Source organism: Asparagus officinalis, chromosome 1 (assembly GCF_001876935.1).
Source record: "Asparagus officinalis chromosome 1, Aspof.V1, whole genome shotgun sequence".
NCBI lineage: Eukaryota > Viridiplantae > Streptophyta > Magnoliopsida > Asparagales > Asparagaceae > Asparagus > Asparagus officinalis.
Genome location: NC_033794.1, coordinates 75,700,986 through 75,719,084, shown reverse-complemented (window position 1 = coordinate 75,719,084; position 18,099 = coordinate 75,700,986). Strand labels below are relative to the sequence as shown.

The window sequence follows — 18,099 nt, the reverse complement described above, 5'->3', positions numbered from 1 at the left end:
TTGTTGCTTCACTCACCTTAACTTGCTTAACACTAACATCTTTTTCACATTTTCCCATCAAGTTAGAAAAAAGGAATTGTGGAATAATAAGAAAAACTTTAGAAGAAAAATAAATTAAAGTTGGATTTCTTTAAAAAAATAAAAATAAAAATTTTCATTAACTAGAGATTACATTAAGGAGTTATCGAATTATAAATTTATAAGAGTTATTAACAAAACAAAAAGATTGATAAACTACCTGACTATGAGATAGATCATGAAAGGAAAAATATAAATCTAATTTTCTTTTTCCATATTTCATAATCTAAAACAATTTCAAATTAATAATAAAATACATGATCATATCATATAGATTATGTAATCTTTTATATAAGTTTTAGGAGTACCTTACTTTTAAGCAGTCCAATTGTCCTGCCTCTATTTGATTCACATTGCTCCTCTAACTTTTTAGACCTTTAAAGATTGTAGGAGATGATGGTCCTCCTTTTCTAATCTGCTCTCTGAGAAGTATCTTTTTTAGGAAAAGAAAAAGAATGCTTGAGACTTCTATATTCCTTTTCTCAGAGATAAGTTCCTTTTTAAAAGGAGCATATAAGTGGGGTCTTACATGAATTATTTCTCATAGTTATCCCATTTAAACTCACCTAAATTATCTCTAAAGATCTTATCATTATCTTATAAGATCTTAAATCTCAGCTATTATATCTCTTCGGATTTTGTAGATAACTTTGATTTAAACTAATAATTGTAAACATACCCATCAACATATTTGCAAAGCATCACTAGAGAAAAAACGTATTTACAAGTGAGTCCCTTTCTAGCACTTCTTTGCTAATAGTCCCTTCCACTCTTACCTTTATTCCAATATAAGTTACATAGATAATTTTATATATTTGTTGCCACTCTTATAACTTATATTTAATTCTATATTATATTGGACGCAATATATTCAACTAATATATTATTTATATATTTGATAAATCTTTTATCAAATCATACAACTGGCCGGATTTAACATAGTCCAATATGATAATTAGAATAACTTGGAATAATAATATTCTTCATAAGATTAAATATGGATTCCTTGTTAAGAATAACACATCTCATATAATACTTATGCAAACGAACAACCCCATATATAGTCTTTCAATTAGACATTAATGGTTGGTCATATCAAAGTTAACATGTCCACTATATAGATAATGATATTCTTTCAGGCCTAATGCCGACTTTACAAGTATCTCTCATATTTTCTTGACAACAATAACATAGATATTTACTTATATATGTCTTAATGCTCACTTAGTAATCCACTATTACAAATTATTGAGACAAACCATTCTGTGAATATAACAGTGTGACACATGTTAGTTTCCAAGTGAAATTCCCATCTTTTTACTTAACTAAGAAGATTAAGATTAAGTCATTAGAAAACTTTGTCTCTATCTTTATGATTCACCAATCATAACTAAGTTTCTTTAACTTTAATCTCAGGCAATATATTATTATACATATAAAACAATCATTCACATGAAAGTATAAATAAACTATAATTTATTAGTTTATGAAACAAATTAAATAAATTGGCTTTGTAGGGCATATATGCCTAACAATCTTTCACTTGCACTCAAAGCCAATCATTTATGTATTTCAAACCCATATTATTGATGTGACCATCAAACACTATTCGAGTCAGGGGCTTGGTAGAAGGATCCGCCAAATTATCCGAGGATGCTATCTTCATAACATTGATGTCCCATTTGGTGACCTTTTCTCGAATAAGATGGAACCTTCTTTCAATGTGTTTGCTCTTCTGGTGTGTTCTACGATCCTTAGCCAAAGTGACAGCTCCATTATTATCACAATATAGAGGTATTGGTGTCTCTATAGAAGGTACCACTCCAAGATCTTATACAAACTTGCGAATCCAAATGTCTTATTTTTTAGCTTCACTAGCAGCTATATATTCCACCTCTGTTGTGGAATCAACAGTAGTGTCTTGCTTGTGACTTCTCTAACTCACAACACCTTCGTTCAAAGTAAAGACAAAAGCTGATTTGGACTTTCTATCATCAATATCTTATTAGAAATCTAAATCTGTATAACCTAACACTTTTAGGTCATCACAACCATATACCAAATAATAATCTTTTGTCCTTCTTAAGTACTTGAATATGTGCTTCACTGCTATCCAGTGCTTGATACTTACTTGAATATGTGCTTCACTGCTATCCAGTGCTTGATACTTGATTTGCTTGGTATTTGCTTACCACAATCACAACATGACTAGTATCGGTTCTAGTACAAAGCATGGCATATATGAGACTTCCCATTGCTGAAGCATATGGATAAATCTTCATTTTATTAATGTCCTCAATAGTTTTAAGGTTGCATTTTCTTCGAAAGAGCAATACCATACCTAAAAGGTAAATTACATTTCTTTAACATATTGAACTTTCCCAATATTTTCTTAATATAGTTTTTTTGTGAGGGTCCTAACATCCTTTTTCTTTTATCCGTAAACCTATTTGAGACCAAGGATGTAGGAAGCATTTTTAAGATCTTTCATTGAAAAATAATTTGATAACCATATTTTCACACGAGATAATATTGCAACATCACTCCCAATGAGTAGGATATCATCTACATATAGCACTAGGAATGTAATTGTACTTCCACTAACCTTTTTGTACAAGTAGGCCTCATCTATATTTTGGATAAAACCAAACGATTTGATAGCTTCATCAAATCTCAAGTTCCAACTTCTTGAAGCCTTCTTAAGGCCATAAATTAATCTATTTAACTTCCATACCTTATTTTCCTCACCTTTGGGAATGAATCTTTCAAGTTGTTCCATATAAATATCTTCTTCAAGATAACCACTTAGATATCTTATTCTAACATCCATTTTCCAAATTTCATAATCATGATAAGCAGCTATTGCCAACAAAATTCTAAAGGATTTTAGCATAGATACTAGCGAAAAGGCTTTCGCATAATTAATTCCTTCTTTTTGATTATATCATTTTGCTACTAGTCTAGCTTTATAGTTCTCCACCTTTCCATCAACGTCTTTCTTCCTCCTGAAAATCCACTTGCATCCAATGGGCTTGATTCCTTCGGGTGGATCAACTAAAGTCTAGTCGTTATTGGTATACATAAAATCGATTTATGATTGCATAGCATTTATTCATTTATTAGAATCAGCATCATCCATTGCTTCCTTATAGTTATAAGGATTTACCTCTGTACTGTCAAAGATCATGATAAATTGTTCTCCAATGTGTACAAGTCTTGAGGATGGTCGAACCGTTTGACTACTCTTTCTAGTGGGTTTGTGTCTCATTTACTGTGTCACTAAATTATGTTCATGGTGCACTTCTTGTAGACGATCTACATAAGGTTGTAGCACTTCTTCTAAAGACTACTCTCTCTTTATTACCATCATTAAGAGCAAATTCTTTTTCAAGAAAGTTAGCATTTATTCTTGCAAATACCTTTTGCTCATTTGGGTTGTAGAAATAATATCCAATTGTTTCTTTTGTATATCCTACAAATAAACACTTCTCTGATCATGATTCCAGTTTATCTATGATACGAGTCGCCGTGTGAGCACCCCTGATCAATGAATTATCAAGAGTGGGTTGTGAAAAAAACAACATAAGAACACACAAAGAGTTGATTTGGGTGAAGAAAAATACCTTCTCTACATTATGAGAATTAATAGATTACAAATCTCTCTCTCACAATCTCTCTAGATCAAAGAACAACCTCTCTGATCTCTTTTCTGATTATAATATGGATGATAAACCCTAGAAAAATTGTGTTTCTATTTATATCAAATAGAAATACTAAACAGTACAGGAAACTAAGTCCAGACCCAAAACTACGTCGCGGTCGACCGTGGCGATCGACCGTGCAGGTATCACGGTCGACCGTGGTGGTCGACCGAACCAACTTCCCAAGAGTAAAATAGTTACAATCATGGCGCGGTCGACCGTGGCGGTCGACCGAATCTCCTCACGGTCGACCGTGCAGGTATCGCGATCGACCGAATCCAACTCTAGAGACTTAAATTCCTATAGGGTACGCGGACTTAAATTCCTACAGGGTATGCACGGTCGACCGCGACAGTCGACCGCCTTCGGATCCAGCTCCTCCTGAGCTCCTGTGCACGTTCGCGGTCCACCGTGGCTGACTCGCGGTCGACCGCAGGCAGTCCAAACTCGTTTCCTGCAGATTCATGTAGCCTTCGACGTTGCCGCCTCTGACGACTTCTTTCACGTCTCTATTCTCAAGATACCATGAGAATCATCTATCCTCAAACTTCTGATGATGATCGCTAAGCTCCTGAAGCAAGGAAGAAGATACACCCGTATCATGGCTCCCCCCTCTAGGAACTTGAAGTCCTGTTCAAGTTAGAACTGGAGCTGAGCGAACTCGCGAGCCCCTCCTTCTCTGTTGAACCACCTGGCTTTGCTAGGAACCTAACCATGGCGTCCGATCAAAAATGACTCTTTCATCCCGCGTCTCGTCGTAGTCAACTTCCGTTCTAAAATGCAATATTCCTTGTGTGGTTCTTCTCTATCGAACCATAAATCATCGACATGTGGTAAGATCGTTTTGTCATTACCTTCATCATCCAACAATGGAGGTTCAAACAATTTCAAGTACTCGATGTTGATCACCGAATACATGCCGAGGTAAGGTGGTAAATCTAGTTTGAAAGCGTTGTCACCAATTTGATCAATAATCCGAAACGGACCATATCGTATAGGCTTTAACTTTTTCCCTTCTCCTTTTAGCCGTTCCTTACTCAACTTCAACCATACCATATCACATTTACCAAAATTACAAGGAACTTGATGTTGATTATGTTTCGCCTTGTATTTAGCTTGTGATTTCTTCAATTGTGCTTCCACTGTGGCATGAATATGAGCAATCTTCTCTAAAAATCGCTGAGCTTGTTGCCTTTCACTCTCTTCCTTGCCGTCGACCGTAGCTTCACTTGAAAACATGAGATCAAACAGACTCGGAGGTAAAAACTCAAACGGTGATTTCCCCGAAGATCCATGAATAGCCCGATTAAACACAAACTGAAGATATGGTAAACTCTCATACCAAGTCTTGGGATGCATGGAATTGTATCCTCACAACATGTGCACCATATTCCGATTAACCACTTTTGTTTGTCCGTCTGTTTGTGGATGGAACATTGTGCTCTTCTTCAACCTAGTGTCCATCAAACTCCACAAAGAATCCTAAAAATATCTGAGAAACCGGCTATCTTGATCTGAAATAATCGAATTCGGTAACCCAAAGTGCTTCCACACATGCTCAAAGAACAAATGCGCTGCACCCGCTCCCATCACGGTCTTCGTACAAGGAATGAAGATCACCATCTTGCTGAACCAGTCCACCATAACGAACAAATAATCATGTCCTCGCTTGGTCATCGGCAATCCTCTTAAGAAATCCATAGAAATACTCTCCCACGGTCTCGAAGGTACCGACAATGGTAGATACAATCCTCGTTTCCTATTGGAAGGTTTCAAAATACAACATAGCTTATACCCTCCAACATACTTAGTGACATCCTCCAATATCTTTGGCCAAAAGACATGGCGCCGTAAATTGAGAAGCGTCTTCTGAATCCTAAAATGACCTTTCACACGTGATGTATGTGCTTCTCGAATCCACTGTAATCGGTCACCGTCCTCCGAAATGCAAAGTGACGTCCTACAATACAACAAACCATCCTCACTAATCTCATACTCCCCCTTTCGACCAGCCATCGCCCGCTCAAGCACACTGTTGAAATCTCTGCTGGATATGTACATCTGTACATACTTCAAAGGAACCAAGGACTGAATGCACGTCACCACCAAAAGTGCCATCACTGATGGGTGAGATAACATATCAGCTAACTTGTTCGTCATCCCCTTCTTGTACCTAATAATGATATTGAACGCCATCAAATAGGACATCCACTTCATGTGTCGTGCCTGCTGTAGCTTCGTCTGGGCATGTAGAAATTCTAATGGTTTGTGATCTGAGTGCACAACCACCTCCTTACCCAACAAATACACGCATGTAGAAATTCTAATGGTTTGTGATCTGAGTGCACAACCACCTCCTTACCCAACAAATACACCCTCCAATGTTTGATCGCTTGATAAAGTACAATCTGAGTGCACAACCACCTCCTTACCCAACAAATACACCCTCCAATGTTTGATCGCTTGATAAAGTACAAAAAACTCCTTGTCGTAGGTAGGATAGTTTTGAATAGCACCCGTAAACATCTCTGAATGATACTCCGCCAGCTTACCATCCTGAATCAACATAGTGCCCATAGCATAAGTAGAAGCGTCGGTCTCCACCTCGAAGGTCCTCTGCAAATTCGGCAAAGCTAACACCGGTGCCTTCGAGATCTTCTTCTTCAATAGCTGAAAAGCTTCCTCATGCGCCCTACCCCACTCAAACTGAACATTCACCTTCGTAAGGCCATGCGAAGGTGCCGCATAAGTCGAAAAATATCGAATAAACTTGCGCAAGTACTGGCAAGCCCCCATAAAGCTTTTCACCTCCGTCACTGTCCTAGGTGTCGGCCACTTTGTGATCACTACCACCTAACTTGGATCTATCCTTCGCTGGCCCTTCCCCACGATGAAGCCGAGATACACCAACTTGTCCTTCCCAAACTCGCATTTCTTCCTATTGAGCTTCAGCTGTCCATTCTGCAAAACTTCAAACACTTTCTCAATATGAATAAGATGCTCCTTCCAGCTCCTACTATACACCAAGATGTCATCGAGGTAAACTATCACAAAGTCCTTTATAAAAGGTCGCAACAAATTATTCATAAGCCTCATAAAGGTAGCCGGAGGGTTACACAAACCAAACGGTATCACCAACCACTTGAATAGGCCCTGCTTGGTCTTGAATGCAGTCTTCCAAGTGTCAGCCTCCCAAATCCTTACTTGATGGTAACCAGACTTCAAATCCAACCTCGTGAAGAACCTTGCTCCCTCCAACTGATCCATGAGATCGTCAATCCGTAGTAATGGGTAGCGATTCTTAATGGTTATCTTGTTGAGTGACCGGTAATCCACAAACATGCGCCAACCTCTATTCTTTTTGGGCACCAACAATACTGGAGACCCGCAAGGCGAACAACTCGGCACAATCACTCCTGTCTCCAAAAGCTCCTGAACCTGTCTCTTGATCTCCTCAGACTCCTCTACAGATATTCGGTATATGCCTATATTTGGCAAGGAACTCTTGCTAGTCAACATAATCTCATGTTCCACACCTCATAGTGGTGGTAGTCCTGTGATCTCCGAAAACAAGTTCTCGTACTTGGCCTTCAACCTGTCAAGATCTCCTTCGTGAAGTTTGCTCAAGGTAGTCAAGCACATCCTACTCAGCTGATCCTCGTAAGGCCTAATGAATAATAATACAAACTTCTTGCTTGTATTCACCAGCCTCTTTGCCTGAGTCACCATCATCAAACTCGTCTCCTGAGGAAGAGACGCCGAACAAAAAATGAATTGTTCACCATCTTTGGTGAATGTATACTTCTGGACCCGCTTATCATAGACCGCATATCTATCCCATAAATAAGGATTGCCCAGTATCACTTGACAAACATCCAACGAAATAACGTTGAATGTGACCTCGTCGATATACGACTCGTGAAGTGCAAATCTGAACGTACATTGGTTGATCACACTCAATCCCGCCTCCTTCTGAATCCACCTCAAAGGATAAGGTTTCGGATGTTTAAGCGTCTTCAATCCCAGCTTCTGAATCAAGGCCTCGAATATCAAATTCTTTTGGCTCCCTAGATCCACTATGACATCAACCAAGCTGGTCTTGACCTGTAGCTTCAAAATAAAGAGTTGTTCTCTTGGGTCTTCGTCTTCTGTCGTGGCCAACTTTCCCATTATAAGGTTAAGACTGCTGTTGGGTTCTGTCATCCCGGAAACTTCCTTCAGACCCTGTGCTACCACCTATGCTTTCTTCTCCTCCTTTTTCTTCAATCCCTTCTGCTTCAGATGAGGATACTTCTCCCAGCAACGATCAGCTATGTGTCCTATCTGTTTGCAGTGATTGCATATTAATCCTGCCTTTCCCGAGTCACCCTTCTTCTCTTCTTTGGGTTAAGAGCCACTAGACTTACCTCCCGTTTGTTTGGAGTCCACATTCGTTTCGTTGCTCTTCTTTTGCCTACCCTCAATGGCAATAACCTTCACACTCGCCTCTGCAATGGACTCAACTGTGAAAAGCCTCATCTCCTTTCGGATATATTCATTCAGACCCGCCATATACTACATAAAAATAGGATATTCTTCTGTTGCGATGTTGAGGACCATCGCATACTGCTGGAACTCCGTCGTATACTCTTGAACAGTCTGGTTGAATCATTGGCGCAACCCGTACCACTTGTACCAACGCTCTTCAAGGAACCCTACCGGATAGATTTGCTTCCTAAGTAGTTCCTTCAACTTGTTCCACGACACTGTCTTCTTCTCCTATTTGCAATAGGATTTCCACCATGTCAATGCATGCCCAGGAAGCTTCAAAGTCACGAACATGAGCTTCTCCTTGGATGAATATCTGTAGAGTGTGAAATAGGTCTCCATCCGCTCGATCCAATCATCAAGCCTCTCGACGTTGACACTTCCATCATAAACAGGAATCTTCACTTTGAAGTCTATCTTCAAATTCTGGTAAGAACCCTTACCCCCTTGGTGTAAAACAGACTTAACAATACGGGCCTCCTCATCTGAATCTGAATCCTTGCCTTCTCCATCGGACTCCACAAGTTTCTTCTTGCCTTTTGAAGAAGATTCCTCCTTGTTTCCTTTGTCTTGGACAAGATTGACGAGTTGCATGAGGGTCGAACCCATTGTCTCCATCTGCTTCTCCAATGCATCTAGCCTTACTGAACTATCTCCTTTAGTCATCTTCTTCTTCCTTAATTTCTAGACTCCTTCCAATAAAATAAGGATCTCGCCTAGCTTCTTGTATTACGATCGAGTTAGGACCATACACATGATGCCCCCTTCACAGGATCTGATCGCTCTGATACCAACTTGATACGAGTCACCGTGTGAGCACCCTTGATCGCGGAATTATCAATAGTAGGTTGTGAAGAAAACAACAGAAGAACACACAGAGAGTTGATTTGGGCGAAAGAAAATACATTCTCTAGATTATGAGAATTAATAGATTACAAATCTCTCTCTCACAATCTCTCTAGATCAAAGAACAACCTCTCTGATCTCTTTTCTGATTACAATCTAGATGATAAACCCTAGAAAAGTTATGTTTCTATTTATATCAAATAAAAATCCTAAACAGTGCAGGAAACTAAGCCCAAGTCCAAAACTGCGTCGCGGTCGACCGTGACGGTCGACCGTGTAGGTATCATGGTCGACCGCGATGGTCGACCGAACTAACTTCCCGAGAGTAAAATAGTTATAGTCATGGCACGGTCGACCGTGGTGATCGACCAAATCTCATCACAGTCGACCGTGCAGGTATCGTGATCGACCAAATCCAACTCTAGAGACTTAAATTCCTACAGGGTACGCGCGGTCGACCGCGGTGGTCGACCGCCTTCGGATCCAGCTACTCCTGAGCTCCTGTGCACGTTCGTAGTCGATCGTGGCTGACTCGCGGTCGACCGTAGGCAGTCCAAACTCGTTTCCTGCAGATTCCTGTAGCCTTCGACGTTGCCGCCTCTGACGACTTCTTCCACGTCTCTATTATCAAGATACCATGAGAATCATCTATCCTCAAACTTCTGATGAGGATCACTAAGCTCCCGAAGTAAGGAAGAAGATACACACGTATCAATCTACATTTTATTTTCTTATATAAACTGGACATCCCCAAAGTTTAAGGTGTCTTAAACTTGGCATTTTCCCCATCCATAACTCATAAGGAGATTTAGGGATAGATTTTGATGGGGTTCTATTAAGAAGATAAATTGCAATCTCTAACGCAAATCCCAAAATGATAATAGAAAATCAGCATGAGCATGACTCATCATAGAACACACCATGTCTATTAAGGTTCTGTTTCTTCTTTCAAATACACCATTAAGTTGTAGTATACCAGGAGGAGTTAAGTGTGAGACAAGCCCTTTGTCCTTAAGTGATCCCTAAACTCAACGGAAAGGTATTCCCCTCCTCGATTAGATTGAAGAGTTTTGATATATTTACCATATTATTTTTCAACTTCTATTTGGAAGTCCTTAAACTCTTCAAAGGTTTCAGATTTGTTTTTTATTAAGTAGATATATCCATAGCGAGAGTGATCATCAGTAAATATGACGAAATAAGAAAATCCTCCTCTTGCTACATGATTAATAGAACCACATACATCACTAATATACTAAATCCAGAATACCATCACATCTAACACCTTCTACAGTAAAAGGCAATCGGGTCATATTTCCTTGTAAATAAGGTTCACAAGTGGGATAAGATTCAACCTTTAAAGAATCTAGAGGTCCATCTTTAACTAATCTATTGATTCTATCAAACCCAATATGTCCAATGTTAGATGTCAATGATATGTAGGTGTTTGTAGAAAATTTTGCAGTAAAAGAAACGAAAGAAAATTTGACTTGTATTCCTTTAATCTCTGTTATAATTTAGATTTCCTGATTACAAAAGAGAGGAGAATGATCTGGATTCTCCCCTTAGTTTAATTCTGGGTTCTTCACGGTGGCGATGAGATGCCTCCCTCGAATGCTCGCGTTAAGTTTGCTTCTCGTTGACGATCCGAACGTCTTGATTCACTGGAACGTGGTCTTCTCCTCACGATTTCATGTTATGGAGGACTTGCGTGGTAAGTTTGAAACTCTGACCGAGTTTAGAAGAACTTGCAGAGCAAGTTGGAAACTCTGGACGAGTTGATAACTCAGATCGAGTTTAACTCTGAACGAGTTTGAACTCTTGAAAAAGAGTTGATTTGAACCGAAAGTTCGGTTAATCAGCCAAGGGAATGCTCCAAGGACTTTGTTGCTGCAGAAAGCTCTAAGATGCATGATCAAGGATCCCCAAAAAGTCAGCCAAAAAGAGGATCTGAACTCAGTTGAGTTTTCCACTATTTATAGGGGATTTAGGGGTGTAACCGCCCCCTTAAATCTCTCCCTAATAAGGGTTTAATAGGGTATAACTGCCCCCATAAATCTCTCCATGATAGGGTAGTGATCCCCTCAAATCGTGGGGAGAAAACGGTTTTGGAACCGTTCAAATCGTGCTTGAACGAGTCAAACGCTGAAAACAGCGTTCTGGGCCCGAACTCTGCGTTTTAGACCTGAAACGCAGAGTTGGGCCTGTTTTAGGCTGAAAACGCACAGGTCGCGATGCGCAGAGATGAACTCTGCATTTTGGACCTAGGACGCAGAGTTGGGTTCTGCATGAACTGTGCGTTTTGGACCTGGGACGTAGAGTTGGGCTCTGTATGAACTGTGCGTCTTGGACCTGGGACGCAGAGTTGGGCTCTGCATGAACTGTGCGTTTTTGTCGTTGGACGCAGAGTTGAACTCTGCGTTTCAAGTCCACGAAATCTGCGTTTCGAGTTTGGAACGCAGCCACGACCTCTGCGTTTTGAATCTCAAATGTGTTCACGACCTCTGCGTTTTGAGTTTAGAACGCTGGTTCAACCCGTGCATTTTGGCTTTGAACGCTAGGGATGAACCCTGCATTTTGATTCTGCAACGCAGGTCCGACCCGTGCGTTTTGAGGTTATAACGCTGGTTCGACCCGTGCGTTTTGGCTTTGAATGCTAGGGATGAACCCTGCGTTTTGATTCTGCAACGCAGGTTCGACCCGTGCGTTTTGGCTTTGAACGCTAGGGATGAACCCCGCGTTTTGATTCTGCAACGCAGGTCCGACCCGTGCGTTTTGAGGTTATAACGCTGGTTCGACCCGTGCGTTTTGGCTTTAAACGCTAGGGATGAACCCTGCGTTTTGATTCTATAATGCAGAGGCGAGCCTTAGGTGAGCTTGGCAAACTTCAGACTAAGTCCAATGTTCAGACGAAGTCCAGTCTTGCAAACGGACTTCAGAACATAACTTGCTGCGAAGAACAGGTCATAACTTTCAAACCGTAAGTCGGAATTGGACGAATTATATATGAAAATCGGCTATCTCGACGAGACGGAGCCGAACAAACTAACCCTATAGGGTTCGGTTTGCTCTGTCAGTTTTGCCATATTCCTTACGGTTTGAGAGATATCTGCGTTTTGATTTGAAGAGACCGTCGATTTGTAGTCTTTTTTGTTAGAGCGCTGCAAAGATCGTCATCTTGTAATCTTCATCTTGGCTCCTTGAAAATATGAGAGTTATCAGATTGTAACTCCAGATGTTGATTGTGAAGGCTGTTGAATTAGAGCTTTCATTAGTTGTTGTGAAGGTCGTCAGATTATAACCTTCTACGTGAAAGTCTTCAAATTGTAACCTTCTGGAAGTCGTCAGATTGTAACTTCCATCATTGGTGTTTGATGGGGATAAGCTATCTGTAGTGATTTTTAGACAGCCTATAGAACCCCCTCCAAAGTTTTTGAAAGTTCGCGGTTGACTGGGACGAATTTTCGGAATACTTTGGATCTCAACTCTGATCTTGGAGCTGTTAATTCCTTGTCTCAAAGGATTTGTTCTCTGCACCCGCTTCAAAGGCATCTTGGTTGAAAGGTTTACCATGCAGGACCTGTGTGAGGATGAGCTTCGAAGAGAAACTGTAGCGATGATACAAGCCACTCATGAGCGGAAGCTCTCAAACGCCACGCCACGGCTCACATCCATTCAGTTGATGGGCCCGCAAACATTCATAGGATTTTTGAAAAACCCTCAGCCATCAACGGATTTGATAAGCCTTTACCGACTACCGTTTGAGTTAGGCTAGCATGTGAATTGTTTGAATCCGTTTCACATGTAATGTTGTGCTAAGAGAATGAACTCTCTTAGACTTAATGCTATGATTTTGAATACATAGACTTTGTCATTTTCACGGGAAAAGACTAACCGGCAACGAGTGTTAGGCGTAGACTTATCTCTAGTTAGGGATCGAGATAAAGTCCCCCATGCATGTGAGGCAAGGATTTTGGCGTTATTAATAACGGCCTACCACGATGTTGAATACGTGGGCTTTTGTCCTTTTTACGGCAAAGACTAACCGGCAACACGTGTTAGGCGTAGGCTTATCTCTATTTAGGGATCGAGATAAAGTCCCCCATGCATGAAAGGCATGGATTTTGGTGCTACGATGTTGGATACATAGGCTTTGTCGCTGTTTCTTCCCGTGTTATGTTTTCACTTAAAACACTGAAAGAAAGTTGGAAGTGCCAGAGGTGTAGTATTAACTTGGCATGAACTTTCACTTAGAGTGAAATTTAGAAATTTTCTTGATTATTGCTAGGATAATTCCAGAAAATCTTTAATCCGCTGGGGATTTTATAATAAAAACTTGCTATTCTTGTTGGAAAAAGGATTAACAAGTTCATTGGGGGGTTTGACTGTTAGAGATGTGATGTTAACCTAACAGTATTTTATGAGCCTATCACTCTGTTAAAGAGAATCGATAGGTTGATTTGGTGTTGTCAGAGGTGTGATGTTAACTTGACTGGAATTTGTGGACCTATCGCTCTATTGAGGAGGGTCGATAAGTGGATTGTATCGTCAGAGGTGTGATGTTAACTTGACAGGAAAGATATTACGATCGGGGTAATTTTGTGAACTTATCGCTCTATTGAAGAGAGTCGATAAGTGGAGTGTATCGTCAGAGGTGTGATGTTAACTTAACGGGAAAGATATTGCGATCGGGGCAATTTTATGGATTTTGTCAGAGGCGTAGGATTAATGTGATAGGAATTTGTTGCGATCGGAGCAACTTTGGGGGCTTATTATCCTGTTGAAGAGGATTGATAAGTTGATTATCAGAGGTGTAGTGTTAACATGACGAGAATTTGTTGCGATTGGAGCAACTTTAGGGACTTATCATCCTATTAAAGAGGATTGATGAGTTGATTTGTCAGAGGTTTAATATTAACGTGACAAGAAAAATATTGCGATTGGGGCAATTTTGGGGACTTATCATCCGATTGAAGAAGATTGATAAGTTGATTGGTTATTAGAGGTGTGATATTAACGTGACAGAATTTGTACTTGTGATCGAAGCAAAAGAATTTGTACTTGTGATCGAAGCAACTTTGGGGACTTATCATCCTGTTGAAGAGGATTGATAAGCTGATTGTCAGAGATGTGGTGTTAACATGATAAGAATTTGTTGCGATCGGAGCAACTTTAGGGACTTATCATCCTGTTGAAGAGGATTGATAAGTTGATTGTCAGAGGTGTGGTATTAACATGACATGAATGTGTTGCGATTGGAGCAACTTTGTGGACTTATCATCCTATTGAAGAGGATTGATAAGTTGATTTTGTCAGAGGTTTAGTGTTAACGTGACAGGATTTGTGTTACAATTGGAGAAACTCTGTGGACTTATCATCCTATTGAAGAGGATTAATAAGTTGATTGGTTGTTAGAGGTGTGATATTAACGTGACAGGAATTTGTACTTATGACTTGCACAAGATTTTAGGAATTAGAGTCTTGCTGGGGAAGATTGTGATTTGAGCAATTTTGAGGACCTGTCATCCTATTGAAGAGGATTGATAAGTTGATTGTCAGAGGTGTATTGTTAACGTGACAAATTGGGAGTGAGTTGATTGTCAGAGGTGTATTGTTAACGTGACAAATTGGGAGTGATGCAAACTGAACATACTCCGAGGAGGTGATGATCGTCAGAAGTGTAATGTTAACTCGACGATGTGAAAGATTCGTTACTCTTAATCCAATAGATTCTAAGTAACCAAACCCCAGTCTTGATTAAGACTCAGTATGGGGAATAAAAAAAGGTAGACAAGGCACATCGCCTGGTGGGGCACTATCCATGAAGTCGGAATAGAGGCACATCACCTGGTAGGCCATTATCCGATGAGTTTGACTAACAGAGGTAGCTGTTAAAGTGATAGTTTTGTGGACCTGCCATCCTATTGAAGAAGATTGGCAAGTTGATGAACTATCAAAGGTAACTGTTAACGTGATAGTTTTGTGGATCTGCCATCCTATTGAAGAAGATTAGCAAGTTGATGAACTATCAGAGGTAACTGTTAACGTGATAGTTTTATGGATCTGTCATCCTATTGAAGAGGATTGGCAAGCTGATGGACTATCAGAGGTAACGGTTAACGTGATAGTTTTGTGGACCTGCCATCCTACTGAAGAGGATTGACTTCAGTGGCTGTAGTATCCCCTTCTGACTGAGAAGATTGGGCTGGGTCTGATTGCTCAGGTTGATCCTGCCTATTTTGTTCTTCAGCTCTGATCCTGGCAATAATCTTTTGAGCCTGTTCGCCTTGAGAGATTAGTTGTCTCGAGGAACGACATTCTGCAACTCCCATTCAGGCTAAAAGGTCGGTCTGCAAGTTGTGTCGACAGGTCTCCACTAAGGTAGATTGTGTCATACCTGTCGGACATCGCAGAGTCATGTTTCGAAACCTTTTGACGAAGGCTTTGACAGACTCCCTCTTCTTCTGCTTAGTAGCGAGAAGGGTATGGATAGAGACTTCTGTATCCTCTTCAAAGAATCTTGATAGGAAGAGTCTCTCTAGATCCGCCCATGTTTGGATACATCCCGCATGCAGTTTCCTGAACCATTCAAAGGCAACTCCCTTGAGGGTGCCAATGAACAATCGAGCCAGTATGACATCGTTTGATATCATATTCCCAGTCTGTGATTTGAAATGATAGATATGTTGGTTCAGTGATCCCGTGCCGTCAAAAGTTTGTAACATCGGGACTTCGAACTTTGGAGGATAAGGGGCTGCATCCCATTCGGCAGGATAGGGTCTGACAACTCCCTCAACTTGGAGCTCGCTTCTGTTGGCAATGGTATTGAGGCGGGCTTCCAATTCTTCCATTTTGGCAGATTGGAGATTTTGTTCGTTCTCCGTCTCGCTTCCTTCATCAGAGGAAGATTCCAGGCTGTGTGCTTCTTGGTCAGAAGCCGCATTATCAACCACTTTTCCCTTCCTTTTGCTTGTGTGAGGTTGGGATGAAGACGCTTTTCCTCTTCGGAAAGATTGTTGCCTAAGTGGCGAATCTGTCTTCTGAGATTTGGCCTTGTCTGCGATGATTTGAGTCAACAGGGCTAGGAGTTCATCGAGGGTCTTCTGCTGTGATTTGAGCATGGCCTCCTGCTCATCAACCCTCTTTGAAAGATCTTCAGAATGTTCTGCCATGTGGGCGAATCTCTCATGCCCAACGAAAGAGCTTGATGATTGGGACTTCACAATGGCTGAGTGTTCGTCATCGAAATTAGTTCCTCTGGCTAAACTCCGATAGTTGATAGGAGGAATGGCTCCTGTTCGAATCCGAGTGCGTTGGTAGATTCCTTCAAACTCGTTAGCGATTTCTCTGACGCTTAGAGAACGATCTGTCTTTGACTCGTCAGAACTAGGGGTTGATGATCTCCCTCTGCCAACCATGTTAGAAGTGACTCCAAGGTATTCATCCTCTAAAGTCTTCTTCCTATGAGAATGTCGTTGATTATTGAGCAAAATGACATTCGTCGGTCGGCTGAACATCGACAGTCATTCCCGCAAGTCAGAGACTTGGGATGAACCTCTCACAGAGCGTGAGGGTAGAGATGGAACCCCCTGTTCGTTAAAGGATGGGACTGGTTCTTGGCAAACATGAATTTTAAATCCATGTTGATCATTTTGAGCACGACGAATCACATCGCGTTCCAAAGAAGGAACTCGAGGGTCGTGTTTAGCTTGATTAACGCAAGAGTAAAGTCTGCGTTTTTCTAGTGAAACGCAGTTCTACGATCTGCGTTCGGATTCTGAAACGCACTCCTGAGAGTTGCGTTCAGTTTGTGGAACGCACTCCTGAGAGTTGCGTTTTGGTTCTGGGATGCACTCATGAGAGTTACGTTCAGCCAGATCAACACAAGTTTGATGTCTGCGTTTAAATGTTGGAACGCACTCCTGAGAGTTTCGTTTTGGTTCTAGGACGCACTCCTGAGAGTTGCGTTCAACCAGATCAACGCAGTTTTGAGGTCTGCGTTTTGATGTTGGAACGCGCCTCTGAAGGCCGCGTTCTATCTGGGAAATGCACACCTGAGGGTTGCGTTTAGCTTGGCTTATGCAGAGCTCATGTTGAGTCTCGCAAACACGGAGTTCACGTTGATTGGAGGATCGGCTTTTTTGTAGTTGTGCCGAAGTCGAGTCTTCTCCTTTAGAGAGGGGACTGTATGAACAGTGCAACCCCCATAGGAGATAGTCTTTAGATGAGTTGGCCACAACTGGAGCTTTAGTCTCCTCGGAAACTTTGTGGATCTTGTGCATAGCCTTGGGGCTAAGGGATCCGGAGGAGAGGGCCTTCTCAAACTTGGCTTGATCAAACTCTACCATGAGAGTTTAGACCGTTGTTCCAACGAGCTTGACGTCGGATTGCACCACCACTTCTTCATCAGAGAAGCTAGTCCCCAGCAGAGTCGCCATCTTTTATTTGTGGAAAAATTTTGCAGTAAAAGAAACGAAAGAAAAATTGACTTGTATTCCTTTAATCTCTGTTACAATTTAGATTTTCTGATTACAAAAGAGAGGAGAATGATCTTGATTCTCCCCTTTGTTTAATTCTGGGTTTGTCACGGTGGCGATGAGATGCCTCCCTCGAATGCTCGCGTCGAGTTTGCTTCTCGTTGACGATCCGAACGTCTTGATTCACTGGAACGTGGTCTTCTCCTCACGATTTGACGTTGTGGAGGACTTGCGTGGCAAGTTTGAAACTCTGACTGAGTTTAGAAGAACTTGCAGAGCAAGTTGGAAACTCTGGACGAGTTGATAACTCAGATCGAGTTTAACTCTGAACGAGTTTGAACTCTTGAAAAAGAGTTGATTTGAACCGAAAGTTTGGTTAATCTGCCAAGGGAATGCTCCAAGGACTTTGTTACTGCAGAAAGCTCCAAGATGCCCGATCAAGGATCCCCAAAAAGTCATCCAAAAAGAGG

The 18,099-nt window shown here is 41.0% G+C and overlaps 1 protein-coding gene and 1 long non-coding RNA gene across 3 annotated transcripts in view; both read right to left on the bottom strand.

Annotated features, from left to right (window-relative positions):
• LOC109842870 overlaps positions 1-526 on the bottom strand; it is a 1,275-nt gene extending 749 nt beyond the window's left edge. Inside the window, exon 1 of one of the 2 annotated variants that reach the window (XR_002247426.1) lies at positions 387-526. This is a non-coding gene — a long non-coding RNA (uncharacterized LOC109842870). The remainder of the gene's footprint in view (positions 1-386) is intronic. The other variant, XR_002247423.1, reaches the window with a different exon arrangement.
• Positions 2,525-5,138, bottom strand: LOC109835947. The gene is made up of 2 exons (XM_020403914.1): positions 4,634-5,138; positions 2,525-2,937 (listed from the first exon to the last, which is right to left on the bottom strand). Exons 1-2 carry the CDS (start codon positions 5,136-5,138, stop codon positions 2,525-2,527), a joined length of 918 nt encoding a protein of 305 aa, XP_020259503.1.